At 36.3% G+C, this 17,425-nt stretch overlaps 1 protein-coding gene across 3 annotated transcripts in view; it reads right to left on the bottom strand.

Annotated features, from left to right (window-relative positions):
* The window catches only part of LOC145690301 (uncharacterized), a 136,750-nt gene that overhangs the window by 43,353 nt on the left and 75,972 nt on the right, over positions 1-17,425 (bottom strand). For all 3 annotated transcript variants that reach the window (XM_081765074.1, XM_081765076.1, XM_081765075.1), the window contains exon 17: positions 2,164-2,310. In XM_081765074.1, the coding sequence (XP_081621200.1) occupies positions 2,164-2,310 (147 nt within the window). The remainder of the gene's footprint in view (positions 1-2,163; positions 2,311-17,425) is intronic.

Raw genomic sequence — 17,425 nt, 5'->3', positions numbered from 1 at the left:
TTATGACTCAGTGCTGCAGAAGCTACGGGACTCCATTAAAAAACCAAGAGGTGGAATGCTGATCGAAAGTGTTCGTATCCTTCGAGACGACGTTCCATCTCACATCTCGAATGTAGCCCAGACAGAAGCACATGGCTTTTGGGACAATCTGCGGACAATGTTTCTACAAATGCACAAAGCGATGGGAAAAGTATGTGGCCATTGGAAGTTCCTATGTAAAGGAGTACTGTCTATACCATAGTTCGTTTATCTCATTCAACGGTAAGTGGGTCAAGGAAAGTCTTTAATGAGCACTCCTCGCATATTAAGTATTTACAATACAGAGATCCTACTGTATATTACAGAATGCAAGGAACGTATTATTGAATATATGATCTTACTTGTGTTCTGTTCTCAATTTTTGTACTTGATAATTTCGGCAATATTTTTACTTTGCTGCCTTTATGAAAACATTTAGAATAAATGGATTACGACAGCGTTTTTCAAACTATGGTCTGCGGACCACTTGTGGTCCTCGAGATGTTACAAAAGGAACAGAAAAACAGAAAAAACAAAAATAAAAATCAAGTGAAACATAGAAAAAATATACATTTGCTTTTGAAGGGCACAAAAGTAAAGTACCCCATAAAATATTCTAATAAAAGTGTTCCAAGCTTGAAAATGTTTCAGAAACGCTGAGTTAGGGGATTGGTGGTATTACAGATGGAAAATAAATAAAGAAATAAAAATATATTATTCTGTAAAAATAGTAATTTACTTTCACATTGCACAATATCTCAAATTTCCTAACTACCCTTCCTAAATGTTTTTACGAAGGCGGTAGACTAAAAAAATCGCCGAAACTATCAGCTACAAAGGTACCAAACACCACACACAGTACCAACGTACAGTAAGTTGAATGTACAGATACTTCTGTAACTGGTAACTTAACAGACTAAAGTTGTTTATTTTGTTGTGTGATGCCGTTACTTATTACGTCACAACTTCACACACGACTACTAATTTGTTGAACGTAGAGTGATCGCAGAAAGACTTCTCTGAAAGAAGCAGGAATTTTTAAAACTCGTCTTTGTTGTAACACTAGTCTGTTAGCATGTCTAAACTTGTCTTGGGCTCTAAATTAAGTGACAACAATAATGCATTTAATAGTAATAACCAGTAATGTCACCCAATTCATTTAACAACAATTCTATGATTAGTAAAGTAAACTGACTTAGTATTAATGATTATACATTATGTATTTGAATATTATTAGTTATTCCAATGATATAAGTAGACTAACAGTGACCAGGATACGTCATGCACCATGCTTATATTGAAACTTTGTTAGCAAATCTAAGTGTTGAGATTGGCCTAGAACTAAAGCAATAACTACAAAAAGAGGTAATCGTTATAATAGTTACGGAAAGTTTACTGTTCGTAAACGAAATGACAGAACTGTAACATAGTGTTTTTAGTTCCTAAACAAACAAACAAAACAAAAAATCTACCGATGCCATACAATTTCCCGACTAGATGCAAAATTTCCCGCAATCTAACATACATATTTCTTCTGGAGATTAAAACATAGTATTGACGCCTGTGTGAGTGCTAGAACACAGGAACATCAGGAGTTATATTTTGTACTGGTTTGCATAAACGCAACGCATTTGTATTTCTGACAGGAAACTAAACATGTTACAGAAATAAATTGCGTCTACAGATTGGCAGAATGATATTTTCATTGATGAAATGCTAATCAAACTAGTGTCAAGTTTCAACTGTAATATTTCTTAAATCGTCTCTTTAAAGCCTGGAAAGGAAAAATAGAAACTAGATTCCCAAAAATAATACTAGAGAATTATCATTATTATTTTTTGTAAATATTGGATCCAGAGGGACAATTTTAAAAACTGACTGGATGACACCTCTGGTAATAGCAATGAATTAACAAACGGTTTTGCAAGGTGCATTCACTAGATTTTGGTAATAAGGAATACAAAATCCCAGATGTACAAATAGCGCACTTGATTGTGGAAAGAGAAATGTTCACTGCACTAACTGAAATAACAAAATTTGAAAATTTCTTCCTAATTGGTGTTTCAATTTAACGAATAATTAATTAATTGATTAATTAAGTAAATAGAAAAAGAAAAAAAAATGTTATGTCTGTAAATTACTTACCTGCTTTAGTTCTCCTTTAACACGCCTTTCAGACTTCTTTTCACCAGGAACACCCGATGACTGACTCTGTTCGGAGTTACGTTTAGCACTTTCTTCTTTCTGTTCATCACATTCTTTCTTCAGACTTTCTTTCTCGTTTTGACACGCCTAAAAACAAAAAGAAACTCTGGAGTGAATAAAAGATTTTTCATTCCTATCACTTCCTTACATGCAGACCCGTATTTATATATTGTGCGCCCCTGTGCTCTATATAATTTTCCGCCCCCCGAAAACAACCAATATTAGGGTCGAATTGATATGTTTTGAGTTCGCTGAGATGAACAGTGACAGTTTTAATCCAATTCAACTTCAAGGTCATGCCCAGGGAGGGGACGAGATTTTAAAAGTAATCGAAAACGACAGATATTAGTGTTGAATTCATAGTTTTCGAGGTCACTGAGTTTAACGGTATCAGTTTTCATGATGTTCAAGTTCATCCTCACCATTTTGGGTGGGGTTGGAAGAGGATGACTTTTTAAAAATAATCAGATAAGTTAGCTAATTAGTAACTACTGTAATTCGAGCGAATTAAACACATTAACATATTTTCTCACGCTTGCGCGGGACTCCGTGGGTTGCTCTTTTAAATATTACTTTATTGTGGATCTTTAAAAAAGTCCTGAGGGACGCGATGGCTCAGTGGTAGAGCGTTTACCTCTGGTGCATGGAGTCCTTGGTTCGATTCCAGCTGACGCCAAGTGAGCTTTGTGGTGCCTCCCACTTTCTTCATTCCACCATTTCATTCATCCTCATCATCAGTCTCCCTTAACCTCACCGACATAAATCGTGGGATGTAAAACTTAAAAATTTCATTTCATTTCATTTTTAAAAATCCAAAATTTTGCTGCCCCTTAAATTCTGCCGGCCTGTGCTCGAGCACAGAATAGCACTTACCTAAATACAGGTCTGCTTACATATGTACCGTACTTACTCTTTCTTGTCTACGGGTATTTAATTTTTCTAAAGGTACATATATTTACTGACATAAAATCTCCAACTTTTCTTCTTTTCTTTTAGTGATAAAAATTAATAAATGTAACATATAAAAATACAAAAGCAGGGTGGAAAAAATCATGATCTTTTTTAAATTATTTTTGTTGATTTTTTTTAAATTTAAATCCATTTTTTTTATTTAAATCAAATCTTTCTCCTCGTATAATACAAGTCGCGAACTGAAGAAAAAGCATTAGGAATTAGTATTAAATGCTAATTATGCCATTTAAGTGAAAGTATTGGAGTTGAATTTTGAATTATCCCCAATCGTTAACCTATATCAATCCCAAACAATGTTTCTTAACCCTTTTAAATTATGGCTCTTTTTAAAGGTAAATTATAGACTTTCAGTCAAGCAGCTACACCATCATCCCTATTTATCCTAGGATCATGGTACATACATCACTCTCTTTAGAATAGAACAGCTTTTGAAACGGTAACATTCACATTTCCCTATCATGCCCCTGAAGCGGGAAAGTTTGAAAGTAATCGGCATTTTTTTTTTTTACTTTTCTTTTTTAATTGATCCCCTCTGGATTCCCCTGTGTTAACGCACACAGATCTCAAAATCAACTGGGAAATATTAAGGGGTGTACTAAATTTCAAGCTTCTATCTTGAGTAGTAAGGGTGAGGAAACTATTTAACAATGAGCTAAGAACATCCCCACAATACTCCAGAGACCCGGATGTAATATAAAAATTTCCTCAGACATCCCTATTTATCCTAGGATCATGATTTGTACATTATTCTCTTCAGAATAAAACAAATTTTCAAACGGTACCCTTCAAATGTCTCCATCATGTATCTGGGGCGGGTAAATCACGAAAAAAGAAATTTTCTATTTTTTTTTTTTTTTTAATTTTTACCTCTGTAGACCCCTCCCCCTGTTTTAAGGCAGAGATCTGAAACAAATCTGAAAAATACTGAGGGGGGCACTGAGTAAATGTGCAAAATTTCAATCTTGTAGGTGCAAAAGTAAGCCCGCGAAAAATAATATTCCCCAAATACCCCAGATTCCCGTATAAAACAGGATCTCAGGTAACAGTTTCCTGAGACATCCCTATTTATCCTAGGAGCATAGTACGTACATCATTTTCTTTAGAATAGAACAGCCTTTCAAAGGGTACCATTCATATGTCTCCATCTGAGACGGGAAATATCACGAAAAATAGCTACTTTTTGTTAAAAATATCCTTTTTTAAAAAACATTTTTGCCCCTCAGGATCCCGTTGTTTCCACGCAGAGATCTGAAAACAGCTGAAAATTATTAAGGGGTGCACTGAACGAGTGTGCAAAATTTCAATCTTCTGAATGCAAAATGTAACCCGCCAAAAAATAATAATACGCATAACAAAAAATATTTTTTTAAATTTATGACATCACACATTATGCCTCAACGCAGAAAGGCGTGAAAGCATATGTAACGTGTTCTAAAATGCCTCCAGTCTTGAAGAAAAAAGTAGAAAGCCTTATTGGTACTTTTTTAATCGAATAATGAAGACTCTACCATATCACCTAAAAATAGGTGATATAATTTAAAAGGGTAAGCATTAAGGAAAAAGTACATCAACGTTTATCAAAATGACACTTTTTATCACAAAAGTTACTGATATTTGGCAGGGGCCTATTTTTAAAAATTCAGAACTAGCTTGTGGCATGAAATACATAAATTTCGCCTAAAGTTATAAAATTAACAAAAAAAAAAATGAAGAGGGGATAAGACCCCTCTAAATACGCCCTATTATCTGGGAACAAACAAACAGACACGCACAAAAAAGAATTTCCGTCTTAAATGTCGATGGTGATTTCCCCGTTGGAATAGTTAACGATTTTATAACCTAAACCCAATGTTACGAAAAGAAGAAAGTAGGAATGCTCCGTTACCTGTTCAAAACGGGATTTTTCCTAATCATCCTCTGCATGACACTTGTTTTCATACTATACTCTACATTTGAGTCTCATTGTATTATGATTAACTTCCACAATCGAAATAACAGAACAGAAACCGGATTTTACTTATTTTCACTTTAAATTAATTTATTTCGGAATTCGATTTAAATCAATGATTTTTATTTTAAAAAATCAAGTGATTTAAATCTTGATTTATATCGTGATTTAAATCAGACTGATTTAAATCAATCCACTCTGTACAAAAGTACACAATGATGAAGATTAGAACATTCAATTTGTAAATATGGAGCCTTCATTTTCCTTTATTTGAATTTAAAATTTTAAACAAGCGACCACGAACCAAGAACCTTTGTCCTTTTTATTATTCTTATTCTTCAATTTATACCACCACCGAAATACCTCAGTTCTGCCCAACGCACTCAACTGGGCGAGAATAGCTACTAATTTAAAACTCAGCCAGACCCATTTCACCTAGTTTATCTGTGCTTGCTTCTAGTTTATAGCACTGGAGATGAGAACTCACCACTCTGCCGAACCTATTCAATCAGGCGAGAATAAATACAACACTCAAATTTCGGTAAAACTCATCTCATTCGAGCTCTTCAATCTGCTCTCCAGCTTAAAATACTGGGGAGGGAGGAAAGAAAAAAAGCAAAGATCAGCTTTCGCAAAAGAACCTCTTAGACTCTCAACTGAAACTTTTTATACCATCTCTAAATAAGAGTTATTCTGAAAGAAAGAAGAAAAAAAAGTCGCTTGCTCTTTACTCCAATGCAAACTAGGAGACTCGATTAGCATGACAAAGCATGCGGGTGTTGATGGATCACAGAGAGTATAGTCTCCGGAAAAGACGCAGGCCAGGAAATGATATCAATTCTACTTAAGATTTGGCCGTGTTTGTTGTAATTGAGCAAAACGCGAAGAGCTGTCATCCTATCGTAGAACCACGACAAAACACATTTCTCTTACAAATTTGAACTACGTTTTCTGACCAAAACTCACTGACAAGGAGACTTACGGAAGTGTCACTCACCGAACTGAATGAAACTTTGCACACTGGTAGAACATCGAAAATAATCGACACGTTTTTTTTTTTTTTTTTGTTTTTGTTTTTTTTTGTTTTGTTTTGTTTTGGCAATAGTGAAGATTTAAGGGTAGAAACCACCCTTTGGACGTTAGGGGAGGTCTCTAAGTATAGACCAAAACCAATCATTAAATTTAGAAGAAAACATACTGCCAGGGGGGGTTTAGGATAGCTGATTTAGAATCTGACGTCAAAATTACAAAATTCAAAATGGCGGATCCAGTATAATGATTACAATTACAAAATGTCTTCCGGTTTGAATTTCTCTAAAGTTAACCAAGAACAATTGTAGTTGGCAGAGATTACTACGAGGAGGTTGCCGATCGATTTGCAACCCCTTTATTTTAACGGAATGCTTGATTAAAGTGAGTCTCTGCACCTCTTCCTATTTGGAATGCTTATGTATAGTGAGTCCCCTCGCCTCTATGTCAGAACGTCATATATCCTTAACTGTTATAATTATGAATTTATTGAGGAAACGCTTCACAGTAATGATATTTCGTAAAAAAGTTCGTGATGCATAAACATTGTTTACAACAAAATTGTGACAAATCGCAAAATGCAGCACAATCTTCTTTTAAATAACTGTTTTTGTATCACGCATATCTAATAAGATTTGCAAGTCTGGGAGAAGAAAACTGATTATAAATCAGTGATTTGGATCTAAATTATATTATTACGGAGATGTAAGTTTATGTTGTAGAGGACAATTTCAGTAAAATGTCTCAAGAAGTTTTTCCACGGCCTAAAGACGAACACATCAAGAGGCTGAATCCTACCAGTTGTTAGTGCAGAATGGTTTCTATTTTGAGGTACTCTTTTGTTCGTAAAATAGGTTGAAAAGTTGATGAATTGTGACCACTCCACTAATCTAATAACAAAATGGACTTTGCATTAGAAATTGGGAGAAAAACCTCTTGAAACCATGATCTCACAAGACCTTATGTTAATCTTCCTGAAGCTGGTGCTTTCACAAGGACATTTTCAGATTAAAAGAGATTGTTTTCGATTGTAGGGTCAAATGTTCCATTCTTTTCCTGCAAAATAATTACCAACGGTGATAACAACACCATTTTCAGAAATTAAAGGCTGTATGAGTCATAGATGTATTGACTGTGTCACACTTTCTACTGTCTGTGTCCCTGTAAACGCTATAGCGAGAGGTGCAGAGACTCACTTTAATCAAGCATCCCATTAAAATAAGTACGGAAAGGGGTTTCAAATTGGTCTGCAACCTCCTCGCAGTAATCTTTGGTAACTATAATTGTTCTTGGCTAACTGCAGAGAATTTCAAACCAGAAGACTTTTTGTAATTGTTATCGCTATATTGGATCCGCCATTTTGAATTTTGTATTTTGACGTCAGATTCTGAATCACCTTCCGTAAGTCTCCTTGTGAGAGTTATAGCAAGCATGATGGCTTTTATTTGGGTAACTTGTGGTCATGGGCCTTGGCTTTTATCACCGTTATTTCTTGGTTTCTAGACTGAAGTTTGATTTCCTCGCAATGCCAGGTTAAAATTGGAAATTCTTCGCTTTCAAACGAAATTAATTGAGATCAAGCATAATAACCATTCGAGTACATGGGAATACTACAGAATATTCTTATAGTGGTTCTAATTCTTTATTAGACTTAAGGCTGTCTTTAGGCTTAGATAACTCCGAACTTCATGTAACTCCGCTAATTTATTGTTGGGTTCCATAGAAACAGCTGGCTACCACGCCAGTTTCCTCCCTAGGATTCTACTAGTAGGCAGGAACCCAGACATATTATGTCCATTTAGTAGTATATGAAATTCAATAAAAAGGTGTCAGAAATTACAAAACAGTTTGAATTGATCTCTAATTTACTGTATGCAAAGTAAGATTTTCTTTACTTTTTAATTATTTGATGTGCATCCTCCAGTAGCTATGAGCAATTAGTCTTAATTTCCTCACTAATTTCGTTGTTGTCACTATGCCTTCATCTTCTCTATATTATTATTACTAATTACTACGCTTCAATTGTTTTCGTGATTATTACTCTGTCTTAATCTACTTTGTTTCGAAACAGATAACACCATGTGCATGGGTTTTCTCAAGGTTCCCTCGTTTCCTTTCCTTTCTTCCTTCCACCTTTCCATTCATTCTCATGACAGCCTACTTAGCCTACATGGCATAATCGTGGGATATAAAACTGACAGATTTAATTTAATTTACTTTATATGCTTGTTGACAATTACCACACACAGGTAAGAGTTTTCAACTCGGTCTATATTGTCCTACAATTTGCCACTAATTTTGTGGATGTATCGCCTTTTTTCTTTTTCTCTCTATCTCTCCTTCCTTTCCTTTCTTCAACTGACTCATTATCTTCAAAATATTTTAATAGTAAACACAAACATATATAATACTTGAAATGTTAGTCATTCCAAATGATCAATAACTTTGAAATATTTGAAGCAATTCATTTTTCGTACTAGAGATCTTAAATACGTAGTTATTCTAAGGCTATCATAACCTGAGCTCTGACAGATCTAACATCGTGTAAGTTGACGACAGTGTTGCGAACTGTCACAGCAAGAAGAATCAAAGCGACCACTTGACAGAACGATGAAGGAATTGAATTACTTTATCACTGATTGAATCAGATTATAAGTTGAAATATTTACAAACTAGATATTTAAAAAATAATCGTACTTCACTTTACTCCTCAACATTCCAGCACAACGTAGTTCCACTAGGCCTAACGTTATTGCCACAATAATGATTTTTTTTTTCCACTTATTGACACAACCATGTCCATCTGACAAGTTTGCTACGTAAATAGAAGTGGGGTTACATGGAACAACAACCGGTCCACCTCCCTGTCGCCGCAGGGAGTAGGTTTTCGTGGAATTGAAAGCGAAGAGGGTAGCGAGTCTGTACGGCTCTTCTAAAGTTCAAGGGCAATGAACCGTGATTTGGAATGTGTGCATAGTCTATATATTACAGAGACCGTTATAATGAGCTTTTCATAAGGACTGATTTAGAAATTGAGTAATTGGAAAGTAACGAACATGATCCAACTATGTTTGTCTTTTCGTAGAAGACTCTTTTTTTAACCAATATGTGAAGGGGAGGATTGGTTTAGACCAACAAAAATACACTTGGAAACACTAAGTTGTTTCCATGGTAACAGAACAGTGTTATCGCATTTATACCTACTCATTACTGTGAAAGTTTTTGTGTTGTCGGGTTGTTTTGATTTTTTGTGCTATCATCTCAGTGCATTGGTGTGAATATTGTGGTGTAATCGTTGTTATTTTCATTCATCAGTAGAACATAGTTTGTATTCGTATTATTCACATAGACCTAAAATATAAATTTAGTATGTGTATGTGTGTGTCTTTGTGTTTATGAACATAATGCCTGAAGTGCGTAAGAAGTGCGGAAAGGGGGTGCCCTTGACAAGTCAGGCACGGGAATTTGTGTTTAATCTTAGGGAATATTTCGAAAAAGAACGTAACGACGGTCCTTTATTGCCATTGAATAAAGAGACTGAAAGAGTAGATTCAGCTTTATACATTAGCCCTACAACTGTGAAAAGAATCACAAAAGGGAAGTGCCTGAAAGACCTCGCTGAACCGACGGAAACTTTATCCACCCTAGGAAAAAAGCGTAGGATTTCTACAGTACACGGAATTAAATTGTCTACAATTGAAAGCCATTCTCTAACGTAAGTAGTTTTCAATTTTAAAAAAAAGGTATAACATTATGGGTTTTACGCAGAGTCGTTCTGATGCGTGTTTAGTGTCATACTAAAAAGTTGAGTTGATTTTGAGTTTAACGTCTCTTTCAACAGCGAGGCTATATGAGACGTGGGCCTACTGATTAACGTGGAATCCGAACATGAGCTCCCGCCGGGAATCGAACCGGGGACTCCCATGCCAAAGGCGTACACTAACCGCTTAGCCACGAAGCTCGATGTCATACTAAAGAGTTCGACTCCGAGTTCGAGTTCGAACATATGTTTCCATGCAGTAGTCAGGCATTTAGTATGACGCTAATCATACGTCAAAACGACTCTGCATAAGGCCCAATGTGTTTAGAAGTAACGGTTGTTTTCTTTACGATTTTGTAAACTATCTTAACGCAATACTAATTTGTTTGTTTCTTTTGGCTAATACTTTCCTCAGGCATAATGTTAAATAATATTTTTGTTGTAATACATAGGTGATTCTTTTCCCACAAAATATGCCCCTTGTTATGTTGCACGTCAAGACGATTAGCCATACACCTTTGTGTTGGCGGATTTTCTTGCATTGCCATTTTGCGAACCCCACATGGTGGCCTTGGTGCATTCCCGCTTCCTAGGCAACTTCGTTGGTGATCCAAATGGTGGAGCTTCGTAGCCCTTGTAATTTTTAATAACATTTTTATTCCACTTAAACTATGTTGCAACCATTCTTTTTGCACTGTTTTCTAATGACAGAAACACTAAAGTGGGCGTCATAAAGAGCCGCAACGTAGCCTTCCCAAAACCGGCTTAGTTTGGGCGGCATTTTGGTCACAGAGTGGAAACCCACACACTTGGAAACAAATTTAACACAACACTCACAACAATGGTCCTGTTGTGCGCGTTATTGTCGTCCGCGCGGGAAAACAACTCCGTTCCCAGGAAGCCACTGCACAACACTGCAGGACGTCACGAGCCAGGTCGGGTGAGGCCATTCTGTCCGGGAGGGGGAAGAAACGAAATCGGCCAAACGTAGGCTGAACAACCTCTGTAATCACTACAATTAAAACTATGTACTAGTTAAATTTGAATAAAAAAATATTATTAAATCAGTTTCCGCAAATAGTGTTAGAATCCACACAGCCCAGGCCTGACTCTTAACCAATATAAGCTAAATTTTCTGACACACGTTTTGAGCACCCAATTATTGCTCTCTTGTCTTCAAAATATAGAGGCATACTATGAAGTATCTCTTTAAAACAAAATGTATTCATGGAAGTGGGCACACGATATATCTGTAATGAGAACTTAGGTGGCTTGCTTAGTTTATTCTGTCGGTAGCAGATATCAGTGAGACGGGACACTAACCCAGAACTACAGGGTAGAATGGCCAATTCCTTTTTCTTGTAGTTCAAAGGGAGTATGGGAAACTAAAAATCAGCGAGCTGGAGTGAATGTAGTACTTTAGTTAAAGACATCAGATATACAAGAACTCGCTGCATAAACTATGAATCCTTACGCAGATACAATTAATATTCCTTCGATATAAAGGCGATCTTACAGTATCAAAATATACCTTGACAAATGATACGTAAAACATAGCTAACAGGTTATCCAGAAATAAATGACAGAATGACACAATCTACATTCAATTTCCCCTTAATCTGGCTGCACTGCAACCATAGAACCATGAGAAGTAAACGTTGAAAGCCATATCTACAGGTAACCGCAACAGAGAGGTGACACAAAACGTACTACAGCAATCTGAGCACATCGTGCCCAAATGATTTTGTTGCAATAGTTCAAAATGAAACATAATACGACAGAAACGTATCACAATACGGTAAGGTTATAGGGCATAGGCGAAATTTCAGAACATAAGGAGCATCGCTCGTTAAAACGAATTATAATAATAATTAAAAAGCACTCTTGCACGAACCTGAGTCTGCAAGATGAGGACGCACGTGAAGGACATAAAACGTCGCTTTACAGGCAATTAATGCATCACCATCAGGGAACTTTTACTAGCAATTTAAAGTCCCCATTTCAACGATTTCTAATGATCCACAGCAAACAATGGGTATTGCAGGAACTTACTGAGTACCTCAAACAGCAGAAGTGAACATCTGCAATATTCTAGATATTCTGTTATGAAATTGAACCAAAACTGGATTTTTTTTCTTTCGCACTAATAACATTTTCCATGGAGACAAAGAATAGTACAAATAGTTGTGAAGCTAATAAAAATTCAATTATCATTATCGCATGGAAATATAACGGTCGAGGGAACTATAACTTTACTATTAATGAACCTTATTAGTGGAACACAAAGGTATATGATAAGGTGAAAGAGGCAGGAGGAATTGAAACATATTCGTATCAAGATTTAAGCACAAGATACCAAAAAAAAGCTATCAAGTATATTTGCAACAGAGAATGGAAATATATACTACAAAGTAAGAAATAAATATTTTTAAAAAAGAGAGAGTAAAGTAAAGTACATAACTACAGAACTCAAAGCAAGGCGTTTGAAACGGTGAAATGATTAATACGAAGGTAGATAAGATCAATAAGAAAAGCTTCCTTGCCTTTTATATATATATATATATTTCATTTCATGACAATCCAATTTTTAAGAGCTTCACGAACGTCTGTACTCTTCATTGACCCCAGGAAAAGTGCTTTAAGCTCAAAGTCTTTGCTTCTTGGAAGTTTTGCAGTGCAGAAAAGGTGCATCTTCTTTTAAAGTTTTCAGGAAACTCATATAAGATGGCAAGTATGAAATTCGTCTAGCAAAGAAATTTATTTTGGCCTATGTGAGGTGAATGCTATTAAATAGCATGACATCTAACGAGGACCGAAATCTTACATTTTTAAGTTTGAAATCATGAAAGTTAGAATGTATTGGCAGTCACGCAAAAAATTCAGTTTGTGTTGTTCCTAGACTTGTGTTTCCTATTTATCTGAAAGATGCAAATACAATGTCAACATTTTTGCTCTCAATGAGATTTCTCACTTTCATCGTACGATTAATACATAGAACTTTCGTTCAAAATCGGTACGCAGAAACCTCATGAGAGCCGTAAAGGTATTCTACATAACGCTAGGTTTGTTCTCTAAACGGTTAGAAATTCTTTGGAGTGATCCAATTTGTGACACGTGGTTGACTGAAAAAGGGCAAAACTTATCTTCAAAAATGAATATGAAGTTCGCTAGAAAGTGTGAGAAGTAATATACAGTACCAGCAAGAGGCATACATTGCAAAATGAATATCTTACAAGTGATAGGGTTCCAACGGAAATTTCTTGCCTGCTGCATACACAGGCGCCTTACACCATTCCAACAAGGAGTACAAAGTCAGTCGTACATGTAGAAACCGTCTGGTAGTTAACACATCTTTAGTGCCTTCACAACTATAGAAGGGGCAGATCTACAGAGTGTCGGCATCGCGAGGCACGATACTAGATGCTGTTGAATAGTTCGTAGCCCAACCTAGGAGTGCAGGATGAAATTGTAAGTTTTAAAGAACATATCTCTGTATATACAAAATTTCATATGACTAATGAAATTCTTATTGTGTTTTTCAGGCCCCTGAAGTGATCATGTATGCCCAACCTGACAGACTTCCAAAGATGCATGATCGTTGGTGCTCGTCTGGTTGGAGCTTTAGAGGCAACAGTGGCGAACATTGTGGGGGTATCGAAAGGCACTGTGTCCAATGTCACGAGGGCATACACAATTCATGGGTAAACGACGTCTGCAAAGCACAACAGTGGTCGAAAGACAATCCTGTCAGATAGGGAACGGAGGGCATTAAAACGGATTGTAGCAGCTAAAAAGAAGACCACTGCAATGAAAAACCCGGTTTTATCGAAAACAATGCGACGGGAACTTCATAAAATGAAAATTCATGGCATGGCCGCTATCGCCAAACCCCTGGTCACAGCAGTAAATGCGAAGAGGCGTATCCAGTGGTGCAAGAACCACAAGGCGTGGACTCACGAGCAGTGGAAACACGTAATGTGGTCCCATGAATCGACCTTCACTTTGTTTCCAACAACCGATCGTGTTTACGTATGGAGAACACCGTCGCAGCCCTATGATACAGACAGTCTGCTCCCAACTGTAAAGCATGGGGGTGGTTCTGTTACAGTATGGGCAGTGATATCGTGGTTTTCCGCAGGTCTCATCATAGCCCTGCATGGAATGATGAATGCTAAGACGTATGAGGCCATTTTGGGGGACCAGGTTCTACCCATAGCCCAAATATTGTTCCAAGATGATTTGGCACCCTGTCACGCTGTAAAAACGGTGAAATCATGGTTTGAGGGGTATGACCAGGAGCTATCACACCTCCCCTGTTTCCCACAATCACCAGATCTGAACATCATTGAACCATTGTGGTCTGAGTTAGAACGGCGTGTTCGGTCTCATTACCCTCCACCACCATCTCTTAAGGAACTGGAGCATGTTTTGGAAGAATAATGGTACAAAATTCTACACACCACGATTCAGGAGCTGTATACGTCCATTCCATGTCGGATCCAAGCTGTTTTGGACGCAAAAGGAGGCCTCACATCATACTAGGTATGATTTTTCACACTTTTGCAAACGTTTTACATTTTTTTGTTCAACCCTTATATATATATATCGTTTTATTTCTAAAAATAAAGGTGTCGGTACTCTTGATCCGAAGTTTATAATGGTTCAAAGATGTATACTTTCTGGGTATTATTATTATTATTATTATTATTATTATTATTATTATTATTATTATTATTATTATTATTATTATTATTATTAATAATAATAATAATGATGTCCAGTACCATTTCACTGCAGTCTTGTTAACTAAAAATTCTACCTACATATATTTACAGAGACTCACTTTAATATTCGGCCATCCCACATCGTTGTCATTTATGTCAAAGGACTCATTAATGTAAATACATAAGGATTTTTAAGCGATGACAGGGGACAACTATCATGTCTCGTGTACTATTTCACATACTATGCCTAACTAACTGCTATGTTTCTACGAACTGCCTTCATATTATGCCACTTTAATATTCAGTCACTAAAGTGTCTTGATGATCTTACTGCCGTATCTCCAGTTTACAGAACAATATGATTGGGGGAAGGAACGTCGTATGTACAACTCTTTTCTCGTCTTCGTGTTAGAAAGTGTGACTGGGTATTGGCTTTGCAGTATAACACTTCCAATGGGGCGAAAAAGTTGTAACACAATCTTTGAGCAGAGCCAGCTGGTCATTTTTCGTCATAAAAGGGAGATTCCAATAGGTATATTGCCCGTCTCTTGAATATACCACGAAGTACATCGGTGATATCTTGCGACGTTATAAGAACGAAGACACGATAGAATTCGTGAAGCAGAAGGGTCGGCCTAGCACGCTAAATGAACAAGACAAACGTGTGACTGTGAAAAAAGTGAAGAAAAACCCAAAATTAAGTGCACTGAAGATTGCAGCAGAATTGTTGCAAGGGTGTGGAAAGGATGTACACCCAAAGAGTGTTCGGAAAGTACTGAGAAACGAAGGATACAACGGAAAGGTAGCTACAAAGAAACCATGTGTCAACAAAGTTCAGATAGAAACAACTTCAGAGGCTAAAATCTATGTGCAAAAAGAACCAGAATGATAAAAAAAACGTTATTTTTGCTGAGGAAAACAAATTCAACATTTCAAAGACAGATAGCAGGGTTATAGTGTGGCGAAAGGCGAATGAAGAACTAAGGAAACTGAATTTACAAGCAACAGTTAAATATGGTGGTGGTAACATAATGGTTTGGAGGTGCATATCTGCTGTCGGTATGGATGAACTCAGGTTTATAAAGGCTAAAATGATAAAAGAGCAATGCCTGAGCATTCTAAAAGAGACTTTACACAAGAGTGCGGACAAATTTGGAATTAGTGAGACTTTTAAATTTTATCACGATAAGGACCCAAAACATAAGGCGCGTGTTGTGCGTGACTGGCTTCTGTACAACTGCCTCAAAGCTATCGAAACTCCACCACGAAGTCCGGACCTCAATCCCATTGAAAATTTGTGGGATGAACTCGATTCTAGAGTTCGGAAAGTGGCGGTAACATCAAAGGAGGAACTTGAGAGAAGGTTAACAGAAGAATGGGCCAATATTGCTGCTGAATATACCGCAAAAATAACTGGAAATATGCAAAATCACTTGAAGGAGGTGGTACACAATAAAGAGTATCCAATTAGGTATTAAACCCTTTTTCTTGCATCGAAGAAGGCGACAAGAAAGTTCCACATTATGTAGTGGCCGAATATTAAAGTGATTATAATTTTTGTGTCTGAGAAGAAATATTCTGATTTTTGTACGTAAAAGTTAAAATTTTATAGTTTAATTTTTGTAAAAAGTTGCAGAAAATATAGAGGTTTCACATAGCATAAACAATATTATCACTCTACTTTACTGTAGTTCATAATATAAGATAAAACGCAATGTGGTGGCAGAATATTAAAGTGAGTCTCTGTATATATAAAGATGCTTTAAAAATGTCTTATTCTTATACCTTAATTTATAGAACAATAAACGTAATGGTAATCAATATTTCAGTTATTTGTTTCTTGCTTTTTCTCTTTCTTTAAGCGGCGAAAGTAAGCTGCTATTGCTTGTTTTCAAAAGATATCAAAGAGTTCTACAAATACTGAATTTCAATAACAGCACACATACAGTACATTGTTCTTCAGAGTACTAGTCATGCTACCAAAATGTTCTACAAACGTCTCTTAAATTCTGGATAAACTTTGCGGAAAAAATCTAGGGGATGTTTTCACTTAATCCTCTCTCTAATAATAAATAAAAATAATTAACTGGATACATTAAAACTGGAACTGAATATAGGGTTTTTTGTGGAGAAAGTACAGAGATACAGTCCCAACAGAATTTTCGTACTGGCTTTCAGTTTAGTTCAGTTTAATTCAGTTTAGAAGAGGAAATATTCCGTTCTCATTAGAAAGGTGTCGGTACACCGTACCGTTGCATACCGCCAGAAGTTATATAGTGTACTTAATTGAATGTAATGTTGTCAGACGTCGTTTATTGCTTCAATTAACTGATTTCTTGTTGTAGGCGTTATTGCTCGAACCTAACGTTTAAATCACGCCACACATTTTCAATACTTTTTAAGCCCGGCCAATTACTGGGCCAAGGATGTGATGAACAGCATATAATTATTTACAACTCTGGCACAGTGGAAGGAGCAGAATCATCTCGAAAAATAAAGGATTCACCATTTAATAATTCTTTTCTTGAAGGTATTATTTTAGTCTGAAGAATCATTTTGTATATTTGTGCATTAACAACACCTCCATAAATATGGATTCTATCGACCCCACTGGAAGAACACATCCCTAAATCATGACACTTGTAAAGTACTTTGAGGTTTAACAGTACATGCATCACACGCATAACAGTACGCACTTCACCAGGCAAGCGATACAACCTTGCACGTGAATCGTTTCCATAAATGTTGATTTTTGTCTCAATACTAAAC

The sequence above is a fragment of the Thermobia domestica genome, chromosome 7, assembly GCF_964235325.1.
Source record: "Thermobia domestica chromosome 7, izTheDome1.hap1.1, whole genome shotgun sequence".
Classification (NCBI taxonomy): Eukaryota; Metazoa; Arthropoda; class Insecta; order Zygentoma; family Lepismatidae; genus Thermobia; species Thermobia domestica.
This window is presented reverse-complemented; position numbering and strand designations above follow the sequence as displayed.